General features: G+C 41.5%; 3 protein-coding genes across 4 annotated transcripts; 1 reads left to right on the top strand and 2 right to left on the bottom strand.

Moving 5' to 3' along the window:
• Positions 1-180: 180 nt before the first annotated feature.
• Positions 181-8,292, bottom strand: acox1 (acyl-CoA oxidase 1, palmitoyl). 2 transcript variants are annotated; one of them, XM_049721772.2, is made up of 14 exons: positions 8,059-8,292; positions 7,068-7,227; positions 5,074-5,234; positions 4,415-4,522; positions 4,148-4,267; positions 3,948-4,063; positions 3,529-3,698; positions 3,245-3,407; positions 2,879-3,069; positions 2,508-2,687; positions 2,319-2,424; positions 1,997-2,140; positions 1,359-1,565; positions 181-1,273 (listed from the first exon to the last, which is right to left on the bottom strand). In XM_049721772.2, exons 1-14 carry the CDS (start codon positions 8,165-8,167, stop codon positions 1,223-1,225), a joined length of 1,986 nt encoding a protein of 661 aa, XP_049577729.1. In that variant the 5' UTR covers positions 8,168-8,292; the 3' UTR covers positions 181-1,222. The 2 variants fall into 2 exon arrangements, with proteins under 2 accessions (XP_049577729.1, XP_049577730.1); XM_049721773.2 differs by lacking the exon at positions 5,074-5,234 and adding an exon at positions 6,367-6,527.
• A 4-nt stretch (positions 8,293-8,296) lies between these two features.
• On the top strand, positions 8,297-12,277 carry ten1 (TEN1 subunit of CST complex). The gene is made up of 3 exons (XM_049721775.2): positions 8,297-8,533; positions 8,950-9,107; positions 9,187-12,277. Exons 1-3 carry the CDS (start codon positions 8,445-8,447, stop codon positions 9,342-9,344), a joined length of 405 nt encoding a protein of 134 aa, XP_049577732.1. The 5' UTR covers positions 8,297-8,444; the 3' UTR covers positions 9,345-12,277.
• On the bottom strand, positions 9,721-22,114 carry evpla (envoplakin a). The gene is made up of 22 exons (XM_049721745.1): positions 21,878-22,114; positions 18,959-19,058; positions 18,737-18,891; positions 18,421-18,544; positions 18,201-18,332; positions 18,048-18,089; positions 17,717-17,878; positions 17,520-17,627; positions 17,040-17,135; positions 16,832-16,942; positions 16,226-16,372; positions 15,917-16,071; positions 15,752-15,849; positions 15,494-15,666; positions 15,102-15,274; positions 14,829-14,967; positions 14,551-14,744; positions 14,309-14,459; positions 13,942-14,025; positions 13,737-13,844; positions 13,566-13,658; positions 9,721-13,480 (listed from the first exon to the last, which is right to left on the bottom strand). The coding sequence occupies exons 1-22, from the start codon at positions 21,916-21,918 to the stop codon at positions 10,091-10,093; spliced, it is 5,976 nt and encodes a 1,991-aa protein (XP_049577702.1). The 5' UTR covers positions 21,919-22,114; the 3' UTR covers positions 9,721-10,090.
• Positions 22,115-22,965: the final 851 nt, after the last annotated feature.

Below are 22,965 nucleotides of genomic sequence, written 5' to 3' on the forward strand. Positions count from 1 at the left end.
TGTACATGAGAAATATAACATTAATATATAAAGTTAAATGAAAATCCCCAACGCAGTCTACCCCCATTATAAACGAACAATATTAATCAGAATACTGTGTTTAAACTAGTGGGGTCCACATATAATTTATTGTGAAGAAAATAAGTGACCTGACTTCCCTTTAAGACACCTACACAGAAGGACCGATGCACACTCTTTTATTAATATTTATTTTGACAACATGTCAAATTATCAATATTAGTAGAAACACAAACAAATATCCAACCAATTATGGTTAATAAACATCTTGGCTAATTGTTACCATGAATTTACATCATATATGAGAGAGGACATGTCCTGTGAAGATAATCAGTCTGAGAAGGAACATCCCTCAAACAGACAGGCACATATTTTGATAAAAATGTTTTCAGTTGTCCATATGAAAAACTTAAAGTACTACAGTTCTTTTATATGAAACATTGACTTTCCATGACATTAAAATACTTTGATTTGTAAGAAAGTATCTATCCACTTTTCTGTCTGTAAAATCCCAGAATCAACTTTACTTTATGATCATGATGCAAGCTAGTGTGCAATTATTCTAAAAGGCCCACATTTGAGCCACAACACAAGAACTGCCAACCCCAAGCCATCAAAAATTACACAAAATTGTTTGAAACTAAAAGGCCAAATCGTCCTTTAGGTTAAGCTGCTCTATTTTGCTTCAGGTATAAAATGCCCACAAAACTTGTGTCAAGGAGGCTGCACTTCTAAATATTTCTTTCTTCCAGAAGAGCAAGCAGCCCAGTCTACAGAAAACAAGCAAAAGAGATTTTAGTGTTGCCTTTGTTATGTAATTTTCAATGTTGCATTCTGTTCTTGTTGGGAAAAACTTAACTGGCAAACAAAAACCCACCATCAGGCTACAACAGAGAGGAGGACATATTACATAATTAGATCAGATTAAAAGTTTTGCGAATATACATTTTATTTACTTTCATTTTATTTAATGTGACAGCAATCTATGATTGCTAATCACATAATTCAAGACCATTTGATATCAAATTAAAAAAAAAAGATCGTTAAAAACCTTGCTTCCCCTGATTAATTTAGGGGCCTTCATGTTAAGGACACAGGTCAGTCTTGATGAGAATAAAGTCAAGAGACTTGTTGGGATTTGAAATGATGTACCATTTTCTATTTACATGCAGAAATGCTCACAGGCAGAAACGTGTGTTTCCGCTCACAGTTTAGACCTCAGCGGCTTCAGATACTTATGAAAGGACTCGTGGACCTGCAGAAGGAAGAATGCAACCGTTAATTGAAATGATAAATGGCTATGTTTTACAATTATAATCTTTCCAGCGGCATTTGCTGACCTCTGTAGAATTCAGTGGTGAGCGACGGGCCCATTCAAACATGTTTTCGTAGACATTGCCGTCATATCGCCCCAAGATTGAATTTAGCATCCGGTCATGGAAATCAAAGGCATCTACCAGCGCCACAGCATTTGGCCTCAGCTCGGAAAGAAGCTCCTTGATATAGGAAGTAACCTCTATCACCTGGGACCGCTCTAACAGTCCAGCCTGAGATAAAGTAGATGGAAATGTGGATGAGGGTTAGATAATCACAGATAGCAATTTACACAATTTATTTTAGACAATAAGAAAATCTTGAATTAGAAGTGACACAACAAAAGAAAATCCTTGACTGGGCATCCAGTATTGCTATACACTGTTGAATTGATATTCGAGCGACTTGACATCATATATATAAAACATTTTTAGCAGCTGCACAAAAAAAAATCCACTTTTTGTATTCTATTGAATAATATTTTATTTAAAAAATATGAAGTACTATTTTTCCTCATTAAAATTTTTGCAGGAAATACTACAACAGATTAAAAGCATTTCCATTCATTTCAATGGGACAAATTTCCGGTATGATTATTTAGAGTAACGAGTGTGGTCACACAACAAAGTATTATGTATTTTAAGGCACCGAGATAGATTTGTACCTGAAGAAAGTCTCCAGAGTTGTTCGACATGCCATGAAGTGCATAGAGGCGAGCAAGCGTTAACAGCACTGAGTGTATGGGGGCAGCATCAATCTCTCCCAACTTGTCAGCGAAGAGCTTCACTACCACATAGTGGCAGTGGGCCTGGAAGAAGTCAAATAGGAGGACACGGTGTTTAAGACAATCAGATAACCAAACAGTCACTATGCAAGAATCTTTTATTTCATTCAATTTTAAAGTAGAATAACCGCAGTGAATGAGAAGTTTGTTAGTGTTGCATGGGAATTTAAAACGTACTGAAATTCACATAAAATGGTCTTACATCAGAAGCTCGGACCAGGTCGATAGCGCTATTATTCCAGGCATCTTCTTGGCTCTTCTTGTGCTGCAGCTCCTTCTGGATGCTCTTGGCTGCCAGTTCGACCAGACTAAACACACAGAAGGACCATTTGCATATATCAGAAACAAATTGGCTGCTGGCTCGTGATGATCTATCATTCTTGTCTCATACATGGCGGCCCGCAGCTTGTAGAGCTCCACCAGGCTGGACAGGTCATTAAAATCGATCCCAGTCGATTTTGCGGCGATGAGCTGTGGTTGGATTCTTTGATGCTCTGCCTCATTCAGGTATGACACAATGCCATGCAGCTGCTGACCAGCTCTAGACTGCCTGTAGCTCTTCATCAAGTATCTGCACACACACATTTTATGTGCTGTGAGGGTGGAAAGACAGAATGCTGACGGTGTGATGGTAGATGTTTTCTGACCCAAACCAAATAAGAAAATCAAGGGCAGTGTGAAAAGGCCTTTCACAAAAATATGAACATCTAACTATGCAGCGCTAATATCGGTCCACCTGTACATTTGTGTGGAATGACACACCTTGCAGTCTGCAGCATCATGACTGTGTTCTCTCCCTCGTAAGTGCAGGTTGGAGTGAAGTCCACATATATGTCTGGCAAGGCACTGCTGCGGGAGTAGCCGTGACCTCCGCACGACATGCGGCACACCTCAATGGCAGAGTTGGCTGCCCACGTGGTGAAAGCCTTCAAACCCGCAGACAGAGCGTGGAGCTACACGGAGAAAGGTGGGGACAAACACAAAGGGTGGAAATCTTTCTGAACTCATTGGGAATCAGCAAACAAAACTAGATGGAGACATTGTGAATCCCCAGACATCTATTAACTATGCATTGGTTAAGATTTTGCTGCACCGAGAGATCACGTGGACTACATGTGCTATTAGTACCTCTGGAAGCTCACTGAAATCCCCCTGATGGATGTCACCAGTGATGCGATGGTATGTTTGGTTCATATAATGACCAACAAAAGTGAAGGCATAAGCCATAGCAAGCACTGGGAACAGTTTGTATTGCTGCGTCTGGTAGTCGAGGATCTGAGGCTCGGGTTCTCTGCAGGACAAAAACAAATATACATTTTGTTTTAATGGACAAATACACACAATGTTAATGTCTGAAGAAGCCAAATTAAATTGTTTGCTTGAGTGACGTCAAGAAGCCAGCGGTGACTGACCCTGGCCGGATTTCAGATTGGTGTCGGACAACGCTGTAGCGGATGGCGATGGTGCTGGATTTTGCGAGGGCCCGAGCGGACTCTCCTACAATCATGGAACGAATGAAAACCATTGTGCCATAAGTCAGTTTATCGCTGGGTGGCTTGAAGTAGGTGCCATCTGGGTCCACCTAGTGGACAGAAAAGAACAATTCAGCATGTTGACGTGCCAATTGAAATAAAATACATAAACTGCTACTCTCCTAAAATAACTAAATTCCAACTAAATTCTTTTGCTGGTTATCTAACATGCTAATTTTGTTTGTGGAAGTGTTTTAGATATCTCTGGGGGAAATTATGCATTTTCTTCAGCATACTTAAATGTATAAACTTGGAAACTGAAAATTACTTGACTATGCAATTTGCAATGATCGTCTGACCTTGGCGTATTTCATAAGCATGTTCTCCCGTGGTATCCGCACGTGGTCAAGTTTCAAAAAGCCGTTGTCAACTTCACTAAAGCCAAATTTGGGTCCAATATCGCCAACAACAATACCTATGGAAAATGAGTTTCTGTTCAATGAGAAATATGAACAGATATGACCTTTCAATTAAAAGAAATTCCAAATATTGTAGTTACCTGGCAGTGGTACATGTGTGTTCATGTCACGGATAGGCACAATGAAAGCATGCAGACCATGGCAGCTTCCCTGAGTATAAAGCTGAGCAAGTACAATTGCGTGGTTTGAGGTCTTCCCAACTAGAAAAGAGCAGCAGCGATTGTATGTATTTAGATTTTCAAACATTCGTATTTCAAAATGCACCAGTTAGTCCGACTCGGAAAAATGCAGACATCTCAAAAATATAAAATGTTTTGCATTCCTGGAAAGTGTATACTTGTACTTACGGCCTCCAGGCCACCATTTGATTGAGCTAACAGTGGGACTATTTAGGACAAACTCTTCTGAAGCTGGGTCATATGTGGCGGTGGTCTCCAGTCCTCGGAGATGTGTGCCTGGAGGAAAGGGATAAAGCAACCATTCACCAGTCACACACAGTCACAGAAAACACAATTATCATTCATCTAAATAATGTTAACTCAGCACTATAAATTAATTCACTCCAACATGGATAAAAAATAAATCACAGGAAGCGTCTCGGTAGAAAACAAGCCCATGAGAGTTGCCATAAAGTCACTTGCTAAATCTTTGAGTAAACATACTGTATAGAATTACAGGACTATAAAATGCCCTCTGCTGAATGTTCCATTACGACAGAGTAAATGTACCTTGTAAATGTTTGACAGATCCAAAAGCATGTTAATACTTATGTCCTATTAAATACTTTTTTCAAATGTATTTTTAGTCTGAACGACTCACCCAAACTGGAATATGCAAGAGATAAGTCAATTTTTCTGGTTTTGGCTGTTAGGCAGACAAATCTACTGACCCAGACATTTGGAATTAATAAGTGGCATTGCAAAAGCAGACCACATTTTTTCACTCCTTAACACAGCTCCACTCAAATCAGTAGGTGGACTTTGGGCCATGCTTTTCAATATTTTACCGTGGCCCATCTCAGTCTGAGCGTAGGTGCCGATGATCTCTAGGTTCCAGGCAGGCATGAAGAAGCGGTCCATTTGTTCTGGAGTGGCCTGGTTAAGCAGCGTGGGCAGGAACATTCCGAGATGCAGATCTAAAGGTTCAGGCCTGCCTGGGTGCACGCAGCTAAACCACAGAAGACAGAGGCCGGTGGGACAGGAAACCAGGTGGTAATGCGAGGCAAAGACAAGCAGTGGACAACACAGAAGCATTTTGGAGGGAGCAAAAAATTATGGAAAGCATAGGCCAAATTAAATACATGGAAAAATGAAAGTAAACATGCAAATGGGGTGTAAAAAAATGATGGATAGAGGGCAAGCAAAGAAGAAGCCATGAAGAAAGGAGAGAGCAAATAATTTATTCAATTTATGAGCTTGAAAAACAACAACAATCATTTGTGCATAATTTGTCTTGTAGCTCCACTTGTAACAGAGAGGAGGAATCGGCAATGCCAGGATAGGGGTGTGAAGTTTCACACTTCTCCCGTCCGGTTGTGTCAAATGTAAGTCCAAATAAGTACTGCATTGAGTTCATCAGATGCAATATCCTATTTGACTGGGTTCTATGAAAAAGCCAAATTCCGGACCTTCTGTTACAGCCCCGATGCACACATTTTGCATGATCTCTGTGCAACAGAAGTCACTCTAAACAGGATAGTAATAGCTTTAAAAACAAAGACTCAGCAATTAGTTCAATGCCTCGGTGGTTAGAAAATGGACATTCACTGGGCAGCAACAAACAATAACTTGATTGACCTACTTTCTTCTTTGCATGTTTCTCAGCCTTTTTGAATACAAAGAGATAATGAGTTGGCAACAACAACTCAACCTCTAAGTATTTTATAACCGAGGTACTTAAACATTCGGACCCTGCCCCAGTACCAAGCTGCATAACATTTGGTTACAGCTCCGAGAGGAATGAAAATGCATTAAAATATGGATGCACTTTTGATGACTATTTTTTTTTTTTTTTTTTAAACGGCAGCGCACTTTGCGAAACTTTGATTTCATTTTGGAATGTAGCTAATCAAAAGATAAATAACTCGTGGCTGCTGGTATGTAAACCTACAAAATGAAATTATTGATATTAGTGTAGGCAAAAATAACATAAATATTGATCTGTCAAACACATACTGTACAAGCAAGCCTAATCATGTTTGCACTTAGAATGGGCCTGTTTTCACCGGTCAAAAATACCAAATATATATATTTTTAATTGTGTTCAAAAAAGAAAATCAGAGGCATATTCATGAACTGACCGTGACCTAGCTCAGTTTGAGCATATGTGCCAATGGCCTGGTAGGACTCTGCTAGAGGTAACCATTTCTTGGACTGCTCAGGGTCACATTGGCCATACAGGGTTGGGACAAACATCGCAAAGTGTAGTCCCATTGCCTCGTGAACGTTGCCTCGAAACATACTGGATGAAAAAAAATGTATACAATCAGTAACTAATGTTTAAGTATTGACTTTCACTGAAGTCGTCAATGTTGGAGAAAGTGGGGAATCTACTCTTGGCAGCGGACTCAACTCTGCTTCATGTGGGCTAAGATTGCGTAATGAAGGCCTAGCTGTTTTACGATCTCTCAAACTCAACTGTAATGCATGTAAGGCTATGTATAGTGACTAGAGCTTAACAAAATATCTATAGTTCATAAATTAACTTTAGAATAATAAATATACAACTAAATACATCACATGGTCCGTGTCTGGTATTTAAGCACATGCAACAAGCTGAAAACCTCATACACCCTTTGACATAGTTTTAATCTGTACTTTGCTCCAACTTTATTTGTCCATACATACTAGCTAGAATGCCAGGGCAGAGTTTACATAAATCTCTTTGAAACTTTTTCCAAATGACAATTCACTCTGGAGTTTTGCCTTGTCATAGAAGTGTTGTATAATGTGTCATGCCATGCACATGACATGTACTTGTTTAAATCTGTAATCAAATTACCTCTTATAGCAGTAGATCTCCTCTGGGTCCGCAATGCCATACTCTCTCAACTTGAGGATCATTTGGGCACTCTTTCTAACAGCTTGGTCATAGCGCTCACTGCGAGACAAGAAGTTTGGGTCCTGTTCATTAAAGTCTGGGTCGTTCAGAACCATGGTCTCTGCAATGAAAAAGGGTGAAAGCAAAATAGTGAACCCTCATGTTTGAGTCTCAGCTACGGAGTGGATTTTTATTTTTTTGATTAGTTTGAGCGCTTTTAATGGACGCATGGGTCGGCTACAGCAGACAGGGAAGGCTAAATTGAGTTGCAGCATACAACGTGCTGTAACATGCCAATTTCCCTCAAATGTTCTACATGACCTCTATAAAATGATTTGAGAATAATGAGGAGTCGGACTATCCATCCTGTGATGTAGTTTGCTGACTAGCTGCTGTGATTCCAAACTAGTGTGCCATGACACCTTACTGTGGTCTCCTGTGAGAGATCAGATGTTCCGTGGTGAGTGATTTTAATTGGTCCAAAAATATTTTACTTCATCTTTGTTCATCAATCTAAACCAGTGGTGTAGTGTGAGAAGTAGAACAATTAAATTCATATAGCAGATGATGGCAGGAGGTATATAATTAACCTGTGTATCCACTTTGTGGCATATTTATTTGTTTGCTGATGACATTTTGTCTAATTTATGATCTTTGACTGAAGAAATTGCAAACAGTGAACTAGTGTGTTGCTTCTTGACACACTAGAACAATACACAGATAAAAACAACCGCGAAATTAACTTAATAAAACCCATTATCGTGTGTGCACTGAAATATAAAGGCACCATGAGCTACTAGCTAACATTAACCCCTAGCTTCATTTGACTTGACACTACGATTTAAGATTCGACAATAATTACGAACTATCAGATATAGACTATAGATTGAAAGTGGGTTAGAGGTTCACGGTATCCAAAATGACCTGTTAGAGTACGCATGCGACAAGTTACCAATTTCTCGCCTCCTCTTGGTCTTCTCGGGGCCTCCGTTCAGAATGTTGGTGAGTTTCTCAATGTCAAAAGTTGCCTTCTGCCTCTCGTTCAGTATGTCTGGATTCATGTTTGAGCCTGAAAATGAATTTAAAGGAGAAAAGTAGATTGAGAGCGACGTGGGTTCAGGTATGGAAGCGGCCTGTTCTCTCCGTTTGGAGAGGTTGGTGACGCTTGGTCACGTGAACAAACCCGGAAGTAAAAGATTATATATATTTTTGGGGGGAGACATGTCAATCTCCTTCGTCTCAACTCTTTTACAGTATTTGGTATTTGTTTAGTTTACGACATAACTCGAATTTTGAACGCGACGTGGAACGCGTCGTTGGTTATCACTACAAGAAGCCATGCTTCCTGCTGCTGCAGTGTATTATTTCCCGTGGGAAGTGAAGTCCGGAGCTTTGCAGGAAGGACAGTCTGTGCGAACATTTGGCAGGTGGGTTAGTACTAACTCACTTGAGATATTTCTATTTCGTTCACAAAGGTGGGGGGATACTCAGTGGTAAATACTTATTAGATGTACACACACAGAAAAGCACAAATCTATTCAAGTACAAAAGGAAACAAAACCTGCTTTTTAGCTCAATCAAAAATAAACCCTTTGCACACCAAACAATTCCCCCTTCTATTAGCTTGCATCGTGCTGTTTGTAGAATAAAAAAGATAGGCACAACTTTGCTAAAAGCTAAATTCTGACAGGATGTTATGGACCGATATCTCCTGCATGAGCAAATCAATTATATCTAATAGCCATTGTATTCCTTTGTTCAGACAAATTATATTAAATTAAATTATATAATATATATATCATATAATAAAATATAATATATAAATTATGTCAATTTTTTCTAGACTCACCCGCTATGAGCCCGAGAAGTCCCAGGCTTCACTAACAACTCAGCACGCTTCCAAAGAGCACCATGTTGTCATCAATACCTCATTTGTGGAACCATTTAATCCCATAATTGGAGCTCAATATGTAGTTCTGGGTGAAATTGAAACAAATGAAGGTAAGTGTTGTCTTTTTCAACACGTTCTTGTGTTGTTGGTTTTTGTTTTGTTAATAATTAAACATCTTTTGTCTCACAGGGGTGGAGGGGCTGCGGATCTGCGCTCGTGTCCTCAACTGTGTGGATGGTGTAAACATTGCCCTACTGCAAAAAGCCATCAACGAGCAGAGGAGCTTCTTCAAGGAAAGACAGAGCCATCTGGAGGATGCTGCAGTACAACATGCAGATATAAATTGATCTTGAACATGCTCATGGACTGCTGATGCTTTGGATTTTGTAGTTTTTTGTTTTTTTTAAATAAGGATTTACAACATACTTATGGTGTATATCTCCAGTGCTTTATTAAATCAAAGAAAAAATGTGCCACTCAATCAATAAGTGATAAGTAAGTGTTGACTTTTCTTAGTTCTAACTTTTGATTTCCTGCAATAGCTTTTGTTACAGCATGGCCAGAAAAGCATTTACTATGTAGCCATGACGTTATGGCATTACTCCCAATATCTGACGACGCTTGCGCTCTATAACATGATCTCATTTGAATAATTTGTGAAGTAAATCAGAGCAATTGTCCATTTTATCTTCATGTGTGTTTTTTAAAAGATGACACGAGACATTATAATTTAAATTTATTGACTGAGTTAAAAGTGAACAGTGTCAAGGATAGCCCACAGTAATACATAATCATATTAATTAGCATTGCACCATGTCCCAGTATTCCACAGTAGTAATATTATCAGGTAGATACTTCATTTGTAACATTCTTCTACTTAAATCATAATAACATCTGCCCACATCTGACATGTTTGGTAAACAAAGACATTTCGGCAGCATTTTTGGGGGGTTTGACAGAAAGCGTGCCTGATTCAAAAAGGCACATTGTATGCACCGTTTATGTTCATACAATATGACCCAAATATATTGGCAGATTTTTTTTTTCTCATCTATTACCTTCCAGAGCAGACATCGCTAAGGTGTAAACACATTTAGAATCTTGCATATCTGTTGTACGTTGGAGTGTAGCCAGACTCTTTGGAGGAGGCTGGCAACATTAGAAGGCCAGAGTTGGGGTCTCTTTTACAGCGATCCAGGGCTTGTTTGTAGTTGATCTTCTGCTTGGTGAGCGGATCTGTGATATCCTTCTTGTAATTGGTTTCAGATTGAATATCTCTCATCATGTTGCTGTCGATCATTTTGGATCCAATGGCATCCACGATGCTTATTCTTCTGTTGCTATTGGGATCAACCAGACCTCCGGTCAGGTGCTGCGCTTCCATGTACCATGTTGCACTTTCCTTTGGCATCCAACCTTTCTGGATGGCTTCTCCCACGGACAAGCGCTGTTTGGTCACTGGGTCTTCCACCCCGGTGTAGGCCTTTTGAGCGTTGAGGAGCCTCTGGAGCTGACTTTCATCAATGAGGCCTCTGGAAGCTGCCTTCTGAACCGAGTGTCTGTCTCTGGCGGTGATATCAATGATGCCGCCGGTTGCCGCCTGAGCCTCAAGCAGCTTTTGGGCTGTCGTTGTGTCGATAAGTTTACGCATGGCGGCGCTGCGTACTGTGAAGCAGGTGTTAGTGTTTGTATCCATGATTCCAGCAATTGGATACGTTTGTGTAGCGGCATAGTCAATTGAGGCCGACATCAATGGTGTGTTGGCATTTGGGACAAATGAGTTGAACTGGGCCTTGGACTTGCTTTCACCGGCAACCAGCAAGGCAAGTTCTGAGATGTGGAGTTGGCCTTGTTTGTACCTATCCAAATCCATCTGTGTTAGTCGGCTATCCCTCAGGGCATCTTTAATGGGGTACTGATTGCCACTCTTTCGATCCAGCAGTACGGATGTCTCGCCGTCAGGTCCCACGGAAGTAATCTCCTCCCAGTCACACTCAAGCTCCTGCAAATGAATGTACTGTTGGCGATCGATTAGTCGCCGCAGGTAGGCATCGTAAGGAGACATATCTTTGCCTGTGTCTGGATCCAGAATGGTGATTTTGGTGGACACGTTGGTCTCCTTAGTCCTGGTTTCAGCATGTTCCTCTTTCTGCAGGCTCAGCATGAGCTCGCGAATGGTGCTGTCACGCATATGGATCTTATCTTTCTCGCTCATGATTTCCCTCTCCATTTGCTGTACGTCAGAACCCATCTTCATGCTTCTGTTCCTGCTCATCTGTGATCTCTCACTCATGAGTCTGCTCTGCTGCTCGAAAGACAAGTTGATGTCGTTTTTCTTTGCCTCCAGTGTCCTGAGTTCACGAGTCAGGTTGTCCTTCTCCCTCAGTAAGTTGTCTCTGTTCATTGTTAGGGTCGTTTCTTCTCTTGAGCTGCTAGACCTGGTAGTCATCATATGGCTTGTTCTAGTACTGAGGCGTTTGATTTGAGCCTCAATGTCCTGTCTTCCAAATTTCATCTTAGAGACCTGTTCCCTCAGGCGATCCCTCTCCGCTTCCACAGCTTGGTCTTTTTCAACACGGACAACTTCCTTGTACACTTTCTTTTCAACCGACTTTTCTTTCTGGAGCACCTCAAGCCTAAGAGTGATGTTACGGATGTCTCTCTGGAGACGCAGGATATCACTGGTTTCCTTATCCATATCTGAGCGCAGGGCACTTGTCAACCTCTCAAGTTTTGGGTCCCTCTCCACTTTCAGTACCTCCTCAACAACAATATTTTCTGAAACCGCAGGCGGCGCATGTTCCAGCTGGTGGATCCGCATTCTGAGTTCCTTGAGTTCTGACTCTGCTATGATCCTCTTTTGATGCTCATCACTTGCCCTGAGGAGCCTCTCGTACTCTTCCACCTTTGTTCTTAGTTGCTGAAACTCTAAATCGATCTGACGTCGAGTCATCACTTCTTCATCCAGGGTCCTTCTCAGCCTCTCGTGCTCATGCACTTGGCGCGGGTCCTTCTGTAAACGTACAACCTCCTGCACAACCACTTTCTCCTCTGGTTTTTGTCTTTCCAACAAGATGTATTTGTTCTTCAGGTCAAACACCAACTCCTCAGTTGAACGTCGCCTTTGCGCTTCATCCCTCAATTCTCTTCTCAGACGGTCAGCTTCTTTCTCTAACAGAGGATCCGGTTCATATTTAATGACATCTCTGGTGAGGATTTTGGTCTCGATCTTGGACTTTTCAATCTTCCATTCATCTCTCTCTCTCCTGAGTTTCCTCAGCTGGTCTTGGAAAAAGTTGTAATTGTTGTGGATGATGTTAATCTGCTCATTTAACCTTTGAATCTCTCTCACGTTCTCAGGGCTTCTTTCTTCCTTCACCACCTCTTGAAGAACTTCTTTCGTTTCTATCCTGGGCTTCTGCGCTCGAAGGAAATTCACCTCTGATCCGATCTTTGTGATATCCCTATCGATGACAGAGCGCTGCGCGTTGGCATCTTGTATGTCTTTCCTCAGGCGTAAAATTTCTACCTCTGTGTTTGGATCAATGCGGAATATCTCATTAACGATTTCCTTCACCTCAACTTTTGGTTTCAGAGCTTGAACTTCCCTGTAGCGACTGTGGAGGCTAAACAGCTCTTTGGACAAGGAGTTGTTTTCCATTATCTCATTCTCCACCGATACCCGAGTCCTCTTTGATTCTGCGATGAGTTCGGGGTCTTGTTCGACCTTTTTAACTTCCTTTGTAATGATCTTAGGCTGGATGTTTGGAATCATTCTTTCAAGGGCATTAATCTGGCTTCTCATTTGGAATACTTCATCATTAATCATTTTAACCCTGCTCGTTTCTTCCGAAATTTCGGTCTCAAATTTCCGCACAGATCTCATCATCTCTGGGTCTTTTTCTACTTTCAGTACCTCCTTCTTAACCACCCTCTCTTTAATAAGTGGTTTCTTCTGTTGGAGGAACTCAAACTCTGACTTTATCTGCATGTACTCCGAGCTTCTCAGTCGGATGTCTTCTCTCAATCTTGATATTTCATCTCTCAGCATGGCAGCATCGATATCGAGCTGAGGGTCTTTCTCAAACTCTGTCACTTCTCTCGTCAAGAGTTTTGGTGCAGAATTTTTCAGGTTGTCCTCAAATTGGGCAAATCTCTTGTTATAGATGTCAATCTCACTCTGGATCATGGTCCGTCTCCGATACTCTTCGTTAAGTACCTTCTGAAGTTCTAGTAAGTCAGTCTCCAGTTTGGGGTCACGGTAGTATTGAAGCACTTCTTTTTCCTCAACACGCTCTACTCCTCTGCGATTCCTCAGTGACATCAGCCTATCTCTGAAGGCTTTTAGATTCGCCTCAACGTGAAGGGTCCTCTCCCTCTCTTCATCCAGCTCTCTGGAAAGATTGTTTAGATCCAAAGCATTCCTTTGCTGGCTTTCCAGTTGCACCTGATGTTGTGCCAACAACTGAACTTTCTCATCATTCTACAGCAAAGGAAATGACAATGAGTTCATAAATCATACAGTGATTTGTTTTGCGTACTGGGTCGCTTCTGGCCTGCCCTCTTACTTTCATCATGAGATTCTGGGCCAACCCCATCTGTATTTGCCGTTGACCATTTTCGGCTGACGCCTCAGCGTAGCGATTGACCAGATCCCTTTCCTGTCATAGAAAGAGGAAGGGTAACCTCTGCAAATTTCAAGAAAATGGTAAATATTATCAACAGGTTGTAGATGATACCTCTTTCTGGACAGCTTCAGCAAGTGTGAGCGTATACGGTCTCTTTGCAATAGTGGCGCCAGCATCTTCTAGCGTACTGTTGAATTTGCCAATGTTGGTATCATACTCCTGCACGTCGAAAAGGTAGTCCAATAATATTATTGTGCATTAAATCATTTATGTATGCTTCGACTCAGTGTTATGAATATTGGATGTTATGTCTTACACCAAGCAGAAGCTGAAGGTCTTGAGACAGGTCGGACAGTCTGTCTACATCATTGCCTTTCCGTTTCAGGTCGTCCATCACCCTCTGCAGTGAAGTGTCAGCGAGTGAGTGATAACATTCTATCATAGTGCTATAATTACTGATACATACTTAGGGAAGGTACAATGATGGGACATAAAAACACAGACATAAAAAATAATCTAAATAGGAAGGCCAGAATCAAGATTTGAACCCCACACTCCAGAACTGTGAGGCAGATGTGTTAACTACTCCACCACAATTGTTGATATTGTTGTTGTAGTTGTTATTATCATGAAATCAAGGACTAAAAAGCAAAATCATCCAAATGGATCAAAATGATTCTCACCTCCTGCGAGTTGTAAAGAGCAGACACTGAAGACACATCATCCTTGTAGCTGATATTGTTTTTTGGCAGGTTGTTCAGGAAAAAATTTAGGGATTTGGCTGAACTTTGGAACTCCTGGTTTTTGGCGGCAGCTTCTTGTAAGATGTTCTCTCTGGGGGAAAAATGATCTATTGTTTAAAGCGCTGCATTGTTTGTATTGATACATATGAAATTGAGCTGCGTGTGTCTGAACGGAGCCTTACCTCTCCTTTAGCTGGTGGTCCAGGTTTGCATAGCGGTTGTGCAGCTGTTTGACCTCTGTTCTCTGACGTAGGATGTCGGGACAGAACTCCTGGTAGCCCTGCTGCAGTGAACTGCATAGCTGCTCAGTGGTCTCTAGGTCCTGACTCAGCTTCCTCATCTCGGGCTGAGCCGATGCCACAGCTTTCCGTTGTTGCTAAAAACGGCAAAGGAAAATTGAGTTTTTCGCGGGTGTTGTGGAATGTTTGTGTAGTTTGAAAGGAAATTGTTATTTCCTTACATGAAGGCTGTCACTAGCAGTTTGAATGGAGTTTGTCACGTCAAGTATTGGGCCATCTTCACTGAGCCTATTCTCAAACCCTGAGATGAGGCCATCCACCTTCTTTATCTGATTCTCGAGGTTGAGGGAAGCATTTGCTCTGAAAACAAGCGCACAAAGTTAGAAAGAAGCACTACAGAAAGTTATTTCTTCTATTTTGCACACATAATAAAAGAATGAGTGAATAATAGAGATTTTCCTTCTAGGTCATCTTCCAAAGAAAACACTACTTACTTCTTGTTATATAGGTCAGCAAGTCCAGAGAGGCCATCATACTTGTTTTCGGCATTGCTGAGTTTGAGTGGCAGCGCGAAGGAGGCATTAGGATCTTTGGACAGAAGAGGCTGCAAATCATCCCGAGCTGCAAGCTTCTCCTGCTCCAGACCTTTCAGTGTCCTGCCAGCATGCTAAAAAAATTAAGAAAATAATTTTCATTTGAACGAATATGTCACTTTGTGTCACTTCCATAAGACACACCCACCAAATGAAAAAGCCACCTGAAATCATTTTCAGAATTCTGTGCTCAACCTTGTGTGTACATGCTGTATTGTTTGATTTTACCATTAATTAATCAATCAATCACAAATGTGCTGGGTAAATGTTAGCCCTTTGTTTATTTTCCTTACTTCCTGTTCCTTCAGCCTGTTGAGCAGATCTCCACTGGGGTTGGAGCGACTCAGTGGGGATCGTATGCGGTTCAGCATGTCTTTATCAGCATCGCCCAGGTCGGCGTTCAGTTTGTCCAACCGGAGACCCAGCGCTGACAGTCTGGGGTCCAATGTGGGAGTCGACGGTGGGGCTGAACCGGTAAATGGGAAGTTCATTTATTAGAAACGTGAGCAACATGTGAGGGGTCTGGAGACAATATATGGTTTAACAATGACCTGATTGCAAGGACCTGGCCATCTCTGACTTGTGGTTCTTGAGGCTTTCTGCCAGAGAGGCTCTCCTCTTCTTAATGTCTCCCAGTTCACCACCCAAACTAGTCAACGAGTGTGTGTTATTGTTGGTTGACTACATCACTGACTGACATATTTGTTGTTACTTACATGTCCACTTTGTTGATGGCCTCTGGATCAGGCGGTGGGATCACAAAGCAAACCCCTGGGAAGGTGTTAGTGACCCCTTTGTTGGTTATAACGTCCCAGTTCTCATTCTCGGGGTTAGACTTTAAGGTACACTTCTCGCCTCTTGAAAGAGGTCCCTAGACGAGGACACAGAAATACAGCATTTCATTATAAGGGGTACATTCAAGACTCATCCATAATATAAAAATCCACAATATAGAGAGAACATGTAGCTGGAATTCACACAAATAAAAAAACTTCCCGCCCGCTAATATTAAGTAAATGCTCTACCTTGCTCGACTCCCAGTCGCAGAGGGACTCCAATGTGACTGATCTGTTTGGGATGGTACGACGTTGCTTCAGTGGAGCAATGGTGGTGCTGCGCCTTCTCAGGTCCGCCAGCAGCTGCTCACTGTCCTGCACAGCTTTCTCTTCCGCCTGGTGGGAAACACACACATTTTACAAATCATCTTGGAGTTACTGCAAGGTAGGTCAGTTCTAATATCCCGAAAAGACGATTGACTGGTATCACACACTCAAAAGCACCTGACCTACATTTACAACTTCCATGAAATTGCATTTATCGGGATGTTTTCAACAGTTTTCATTTCATAGCACGTAGCTTGGCTGTGCAGTACCAAGTTGTTTGTGTGTTTTTTTTTTTTTAAGTGTCCATTCAGATTTCAGTGTCTGTGTTGCTACGTGTTGTGTTGTTACGTATGTAGCCATACAAACAACCTTTCACATTCCCACTTATGGACAACTTTTCGAATGTAAAACGTGTGTGCCTTGGCTTATAATCAAGGTTGGGAAAAAATACAGTTGTCTACTGGGCTGTCGGCTACCATATCTTAAATGGGACTGTGACAAAAGACGATGAAAGCTTTCTCTACATACCTCGAGTTGCAGCAGCATCTCTGAGCTGCTCACTCTGTTCATAAGTTTTGGGTCCAAGCTTCTGTTGAGTTTGCTCAGATTCTCTGACAGTTGCTCTGTGTCCAGTTGGTACTGCAAAGTAACGCGTTAGACAGTTAATTTGTGTCAAACACACAGGAAGGCATGTTCAGGTACACAAGAAGTCTTCTGAGTCATTCCCCATCATTACCTTTTTATACTGCTCCAAATTGTCCAGGTGTGTCTCCTGACAAATGCACAAGTGAAGGAACTTCTGCCACTCGTTGCGTACGGCGTCTCTTTGAGCCTGCAAGTGGAAGGTTGTATAAAATGAAGTGGTGAGCCAAGTGGCCATGACTGACTGGAATATTTTACATTGGGCAATGGGGCCTATGAACTGGCGGGATAAAAGAATCGCTTGACATTGTAGCTTCTTGAAATCATTGCTAATTTTGTACTTATACGTATTTGCTTGCGTGGGCAAGTTAGAAAGACTCACTCACGTAAAGACTCACTCATATAAAGACTCACTCTTTTTTTTTTTTTGCCTAGACTCTATAAGTGAACCATGCCCCACTATTTTGGAATCCGATAAAGCCATGTGGAGAATGTCAATAGCAAAAAAAAAAAAAATAATGTTTTCACTATGAATGCAACTGTGTATGTAAAATAAAAGTGTTTGGTAAAATACCTGTACGGTAGCGCTGGCAGGGTGCTTGCTCTCAATAAGTCTGTCTCCTTCATCCTGGAGTTTGTTCACCTCGCTCTCGTGTGACAACAGACTGTTGTTCTTGAAGTTCTTGAAGACAAAAACACATTTACCCCAGGTTAGCGCACAAAATCCCCATTAAGCCTCATCATTACTACTAGTAACTGGTCAATTCTGACCTCATACTGCCTGCGGACATCTGGAGGATCCACCATCCTGTCACTCCAGTCCTGCTTCTTGATCTTATCCTGCTCCTCTCCCAGGAAAGTCAGCTCCTTGTTGCAGCCTTGCATGTACTCATAAAGGCTGCCCAAGTAGTGGCCGCGCCACTTCGAGGTTTCCTTTAAGAGAGGGAAAAATATGTGAACAGCAGCGGAGGGACCATCGGAAGCACTGGCCTTCAGTTGTATCATAAATTCTAAGACATCAGATTTCATCCAAGTCAATCTAACCAGCCAAATACTCTGACTATTCTCCTATGGGATTTGTCAAATCCTCAAAGACACTCACAAGAAGGTTGTTGTACTGTTTCTTGAGGCCCACGTAGTTCTCCTGGAAGACAAGACGGTGGACGTCTTTTACTACAGTAAAATGTGTTACTACATAAATTCAAATAAAAAAACTGCACACAAGGTGTGAAGGTGTTAGGTAGTGTTAGTTCACCTTGGTACCAGCAGAGCTAACGCACAGTTGCGGATTGTAGGCTTCGATCTCCTGGTGCAGGAGTTTGTGAGAAGCAATTTGTTTCTCCAATTCTGCGATGGTAGGCCCATACTGGTTACTGCCCACTTGTGCCTGAAAACGCACACACAGGAGGAAGTGATTGAATGCTACTGCCCTTGTAGTTTGGTGAAAGGCAGTCAAACCGAATTGTGACACCAACCTGCTTTGTATTAAAAATAGGCGCCCAGTCAATCCTGGGCATGTGTGACACGTCATCAATCTGCTCATAGATGTCTCGATAGAAAGTGCAGTCCTTCAGCCAGCGTTCGTGAAGGTGGAGGACACTGGAAAGAAAAGGCAGACACACTTGATGATATTTTAAAGCAACGATATGTAGAAATGGTCTCTTAAAATAAGCCCACGAAAATCATGGCATCATAAAGCAAATAATACACCCCATCTGTAGGGGGAGCCATAATATCATCTGACAATGCCAGATTTTCTGACGTGGATTTTCGGAGACATTGTATACTCACTCGCTCTCGATCTCTTTGGCCTGCGGATGTTTGAGCTTCTTGGCTGTGTCCACGTCCAAAAAGAGGTCTTTCAAAAGGCTCTCAGCTTCGCCCAGCGTGTCACAGAGCTGATTTTGATGCTTCAAAGGGAGCTCTTTCCGCTCATTTTCTGCATCCTGGTGGAAAAAGACATGGTCATTTTTTTAAAAACCTATTGAGATAGGACTTTATGTAACTTTATACCTCAGCCAAGAGTTGCTCAGACTGGAGGATGTCTTTCTCCACTATGTCTGCATTCTTTTGCATCTGGGCGACCAACATGGCCAAATTTGTGGGCTGGGTCCTGCAAGATTGGGACAAAATGTCAAAGACCTGAGAACAAGCCACGTTAGTGGCTGTAATTCCCCCACACAGTTTATCCATCTCAGAATAACACTCATGGAAAGCATGTCTGTTTGTGAGTTTGCCTTTTGCCTTGCATATTTGCTGCAGCATGTCCAGATAATCACTGTATTGTAGTATCTCTTTAATTTAGATAGAAAATAGTGAGTACCAGTAGTAAAACATCCCATAATATTGCAAGACGAGAACAAACATCTAGTTTGTTTGCTCAGTCAAGCTTCAGCACCAGAAGACAGTGGGGTGTGTCGGCACAAGTTCAGATGCTTCCTCGGGCATGCGAGATTTTTGTCTGTGTCCTGAGCTTTACGTTGTTTACTGTACTATACTTTTGAGGGTACAGCAATATTTAAAGATGTTTGGAAGCAATTAAAATGCTATGAATTTTGGGGGTGAATTATAGTTAGTGGCATATCAATAGTCTGAACTATTTACTGTCACTTTTAAGGGAGCCTCAATTATTCACAGATCTGCTACTCATGCTGTATTCTTTTTTGCCTTAGATAGCAGGGGTCAATTGTAATTTGATTTTTTTTTTTTTGCCATTGCAACATTTTTTAATTTAAAACAAACTTATCATGGCCTCTGGAGGACTTTATAAAAACCGAAGTAGCCCCAGATGGAGAAAGCTTCCCTATGAGCCTACAAAAAACACCTCTATAAGTGACACGTGTCATTGAAACACCTCAAACTATTTCAAGAGGGTGGCGGCGTTTAGCATAAATCTTTTCAGCCACTCCCAAAGCGTTCTTCAAATTCACGCCATTCCACTGAGAGCCAGTGTCACTCATGTCTGCGTTGATGCTGCTTGTCATCCTTTCAGCCAGATAGACAAATCAAATGTTGAAATCAAAAGTTTGCATTAACTTAGTAGGGTTGTGCAAACATGTCATAATCTTGTCAGGTGGGCGGGAAATCTACAATTTTCTAATTGTCAGCACATTGCAGTGACAATAAACTCTTTTCCTCTTTATTTCCCCCTGCACGCACATCACAGTGACACTTTGCATGTCTTTTTAGTTCTTTTTACTTCATCAACGTCATTTTAAGTCGAATGTGTTATGTTTTTATGAAAAGTTGAATTGTTCACTTGTTGATTCCTTTGCGGTAAAGAGATAATTAAACAGCTACTGGAACATAGCCACCATATATAACCAAGTCAGTAATTACTACGGCAGACAGGGAGCGATGATCTGATTAACTGCCTTGACAAACTGGACTGGCTGCATAATTGAGCAGGGTTTGTCTACATTCTTTACCAAGATCACAGCACTGCAAACACTCCCTCATTCAAATGTGAAAACGCCCGAAAGCAAGGATTTTGCTGCAATGTCGACATTGTAATAAAGGAAGCGTAAGGGTGAAAAAATTGAGTGAACAAAAGAAATGAATATGTTGGTAAGTCATATTTTCCTCTTAAGATGCACAGAATGTGCCCAACAGCTGATAAACTCCTTTAGGAACCTTGGTACCTTTTGCAGTTTGTGAATGTGCTTTTGTAAGTCCATTTTAGGAAAAGGGTGTGGGAGACTAAGAAGAGTGGTTGGGTATGATTATAAAATCCAAATACTAATACAGAATATACCAAATTTTGAGAAGCCCCAAATATAATGATACTGTAGCTGATTATCACTGCAGCTTAAAAAATAAAAACAGTACTTGACGATTTCAAAGCATGGTTGGATTATGGTGGAGCATGAGAAATGTTGGCCAGGAATGATGATAGTAAAAACCTTACTAGGTCATGAATTTAATCATCTAAAATTCATCTCCAACTGTGGTTATCTGAAAAGATTGTTTTGCCACTGGAATGTGTAACTGCCCGCGACACTTTACGTTGATGCGGGTTGTCAAGCGTCAAATATTTGTAAAAAGATGAATACGGGTTAGTGTGTCTGCTGCACAGTACAGAGGTGTTGGGTATGGCCTCCCTGTGTGGACTTGGCATGTTCTCCCCGTGCCTGTGTAAGTTTTCTCCGGTTACTCCGGTTTCCTCTACATTCCAAAGACATGCATGGTAGGCCGATCGAGCATTCCAAATTGGCCGTAGGTGTGAGTGTGAATGTTTGTTCGGGTATGTATGCCCTGCGATTGGCTGTTGACCAGTATCCTGCTTTCTGCCCTAAAACAGCTGGAATAGGCACGCTTGTGAGGAGAAGCTCAATGGATGGATGGATACATTGCAAAAACATGAATTACCATTTAATTCTAAGCCTATTTTTGAAGGACAGAATTAAATACCGCCTTTCCATTTCAATGCCCCAATTTGAAAATACGATACTGTTTCTTCTATTCGCTTCATGGGTCGCTAGAATCATTGCCAACTGACTTTTCGGCATCGCTGACGGTGTACGTGTGCAACCACCAAGCATCTCGAAGTGTTAATTGAAAAGACCTGTTAATCAGATGCTTTCTATTCAAATGTACCACTGACTTGTACATGCTCATGAGTGGACTGTTGGGTATCGTTGCAGGCCAACGCCCGTACAGTGCAACTAAAGGACAGGAACCAGTTAAAGGGCCCGGCCCTCATTGTGCCACAGCTATTCTGACACACACAGTTCAGTGTAAGCAAATAGATTCTAATTTTATCACTACTTCTCATTTTCTAACCTGAGAGTTAAGTTGGGAAAAGGCACCATCATTGTTGATGCGGCCTCTCATTAGAATTTAAATGGCTAGGAGGCACACACACACACGCAGACTATGCATGCTGAGTCACATGACATACATATCAAAAAATGTATTTGTCAAAAAGCATACCTGGTGATGACCTTGACCGAAGTGTCTTTTTTCTTAGACATCCTGGCAGTGTATGGGGTCAACCGAGACTGACTGTAATTCTGTCCCTCTCTTACTCCTCCTTTGTGTCCGTCTCACTCACCCCGGTGTCTTTCAACTTCCTCGGGGTCCCACTGTCAAAGTCTAAACACAGCAAAAGACTCACTTACACGCGTTCATATCGGCACAGCCGCACCTCCTCCCAAGTGGCCTAGCAGGTGTGTCGCCACCCAGACCTCCACCTTGCATAGGGAGGACCGGACTGACCAGTTTTGCCTTCCTCCCATTTTGGGGCCCTGCCCATCTTTTTCATCAGGGGCCCATTCATCATTTCCGTCCTTGCATACCGTGTTTATTGCTTCTGTTCTAGTGAAAGCTACTTTACATTATTACATCAAGCATGGACCTTTACGGTACATTTCATGCTAAACGTCACCTTAAAGAAAACTATGTGTATACGTTACACACATACGAAAGTCATTTAAGAGCTGATCACACCTTTGAGTTTGTTCACTTTTGTCAGTTGAGCTGCACCCGTTTGGGCTAATTTCAAATGGAATTCAGCATAGACTACATGTCACTGATTGGAACAGCAACTTTGGAATAGTGTACTGCTTACATTAAAATTATATTAAATCTGTGAGTTTTGAAGCTGAGATTTCAGTAGCTTACTCTTTGTCACATAAATCACCTGGAGCAAGTCACAATCAAATTAAATTAAATATCATATTGGTTAAACAAACAGTTTAATTGCTGAATTTAGACTGGACAAATGCAATTTAACAGCCAAACATACTGGAAGAAGTCCAGCCAGAAGAAACTCACAAAAGACTTTTCTTTTTTCTTGGCCAACACTTGTGCCTTTCTCTGTTGGCAATGCAAGAAGTGAAAGAAAAAGCAAAACATGTGGAGTTCATGCTTTAGACACTTGCACATTTGTTGTCGTTTGACTTTCAAGGCATATTTTTCATATGTCATCATAATTTATTTGTATCTATTTAATTAAATTTAAAGGCATCTCAATTTGTGTAACATGTAATGCAAGTAATACTTCCTATATGACGCTTCAA

Source organism: Syngnathus scovelli, chromosome 5, assembly GCF_024217435.2.
Source record: "Syngnathus scovelli strain Florida chromosome 5, RoL_Ssco_1.2, whole genome shotgun sequence".
Classification (NCBI taxonomy): Eukaryota; Metazoa; Chordata; class Actinopteri; order Syngnathiformes; family Syngnathidae; genus Syngnathus; species Syngnathus scovelli.

What these genes read in the sequence shown, in the direction of transcription:
- acox1 (XM_049721772.2), bottom strand. Translation starts at nt 8,167, where the DNA reads ATGAATCCAGACATACTGAACGAGAGGCAGAAGGCAACTTTTGACATT. An exon ending in ATTTCAGTGAGCTTCCAGAG is followed by an intron (nt 3,070 to 3,244) that starts GTACTAATAGCA and finishes TTCTCCGTGTAG; the next exon opens with CTCCACGCTCTGTCTGCGGG. An exon ending in TACAAGCTGCGGGCCGCCAT is followed by an intron (nt 2,425 to 2,507) that starts GTATGAGACAAG and finishes CTGTGTGTTTAG; the next exon opens with TCTGGTCGAACTGGCAGCCA.
- ten1 (XM_049721775.2), top strand. Translation starts at nt 8,445, where the DNA reads ATGCTTCCTGCTGCTGCAGTGTATTATTTCCCGTGGGAAGTGAAGTCC. An exon ending in TCTGTGCGAACATTTGGCAG is followed by an intron (nt 8,534 to 8,949) that starts GTGGGTTAGTAC and finishes AATTTTTTCTAG; the next exon opens with ACTCACCCGCTATGAGCCCG. An exon ending in TGAAATTGAAACAAATGAAG is followed by an intron (nt 9,108 to 9,186) that starts GTAAGTGTTGTC and finishes TTTGTCTCACAG; the next exon opens with GGGTGGAGGGGCTGCGGATC.
- evpla (XM_049721745.1), bottom strand. Translation starts at nt 21,918, where the DNA reads ATGTCTAAGAAAAAAGACACTTCGGTCAAGGTCATCACCAG. An exon ending in CTATTTTTAATACAAAGCAG is followed by an intron (nt 18,333 to 18,420) that starts GTTGGTGTCACA and finishes GTGCGTTTTCAG; the next exon opens with GCACAAGTGGGCAGTAACCA. An exon ending in CTCTTTACAACTCGCAGGAG is followed by an intron (nt 14,026 to 14,308) that starts GTGAGAATCATT and finishes ACTTCACTGCAG; the next exon opens with AGGGTGATGGACGACCTGAA.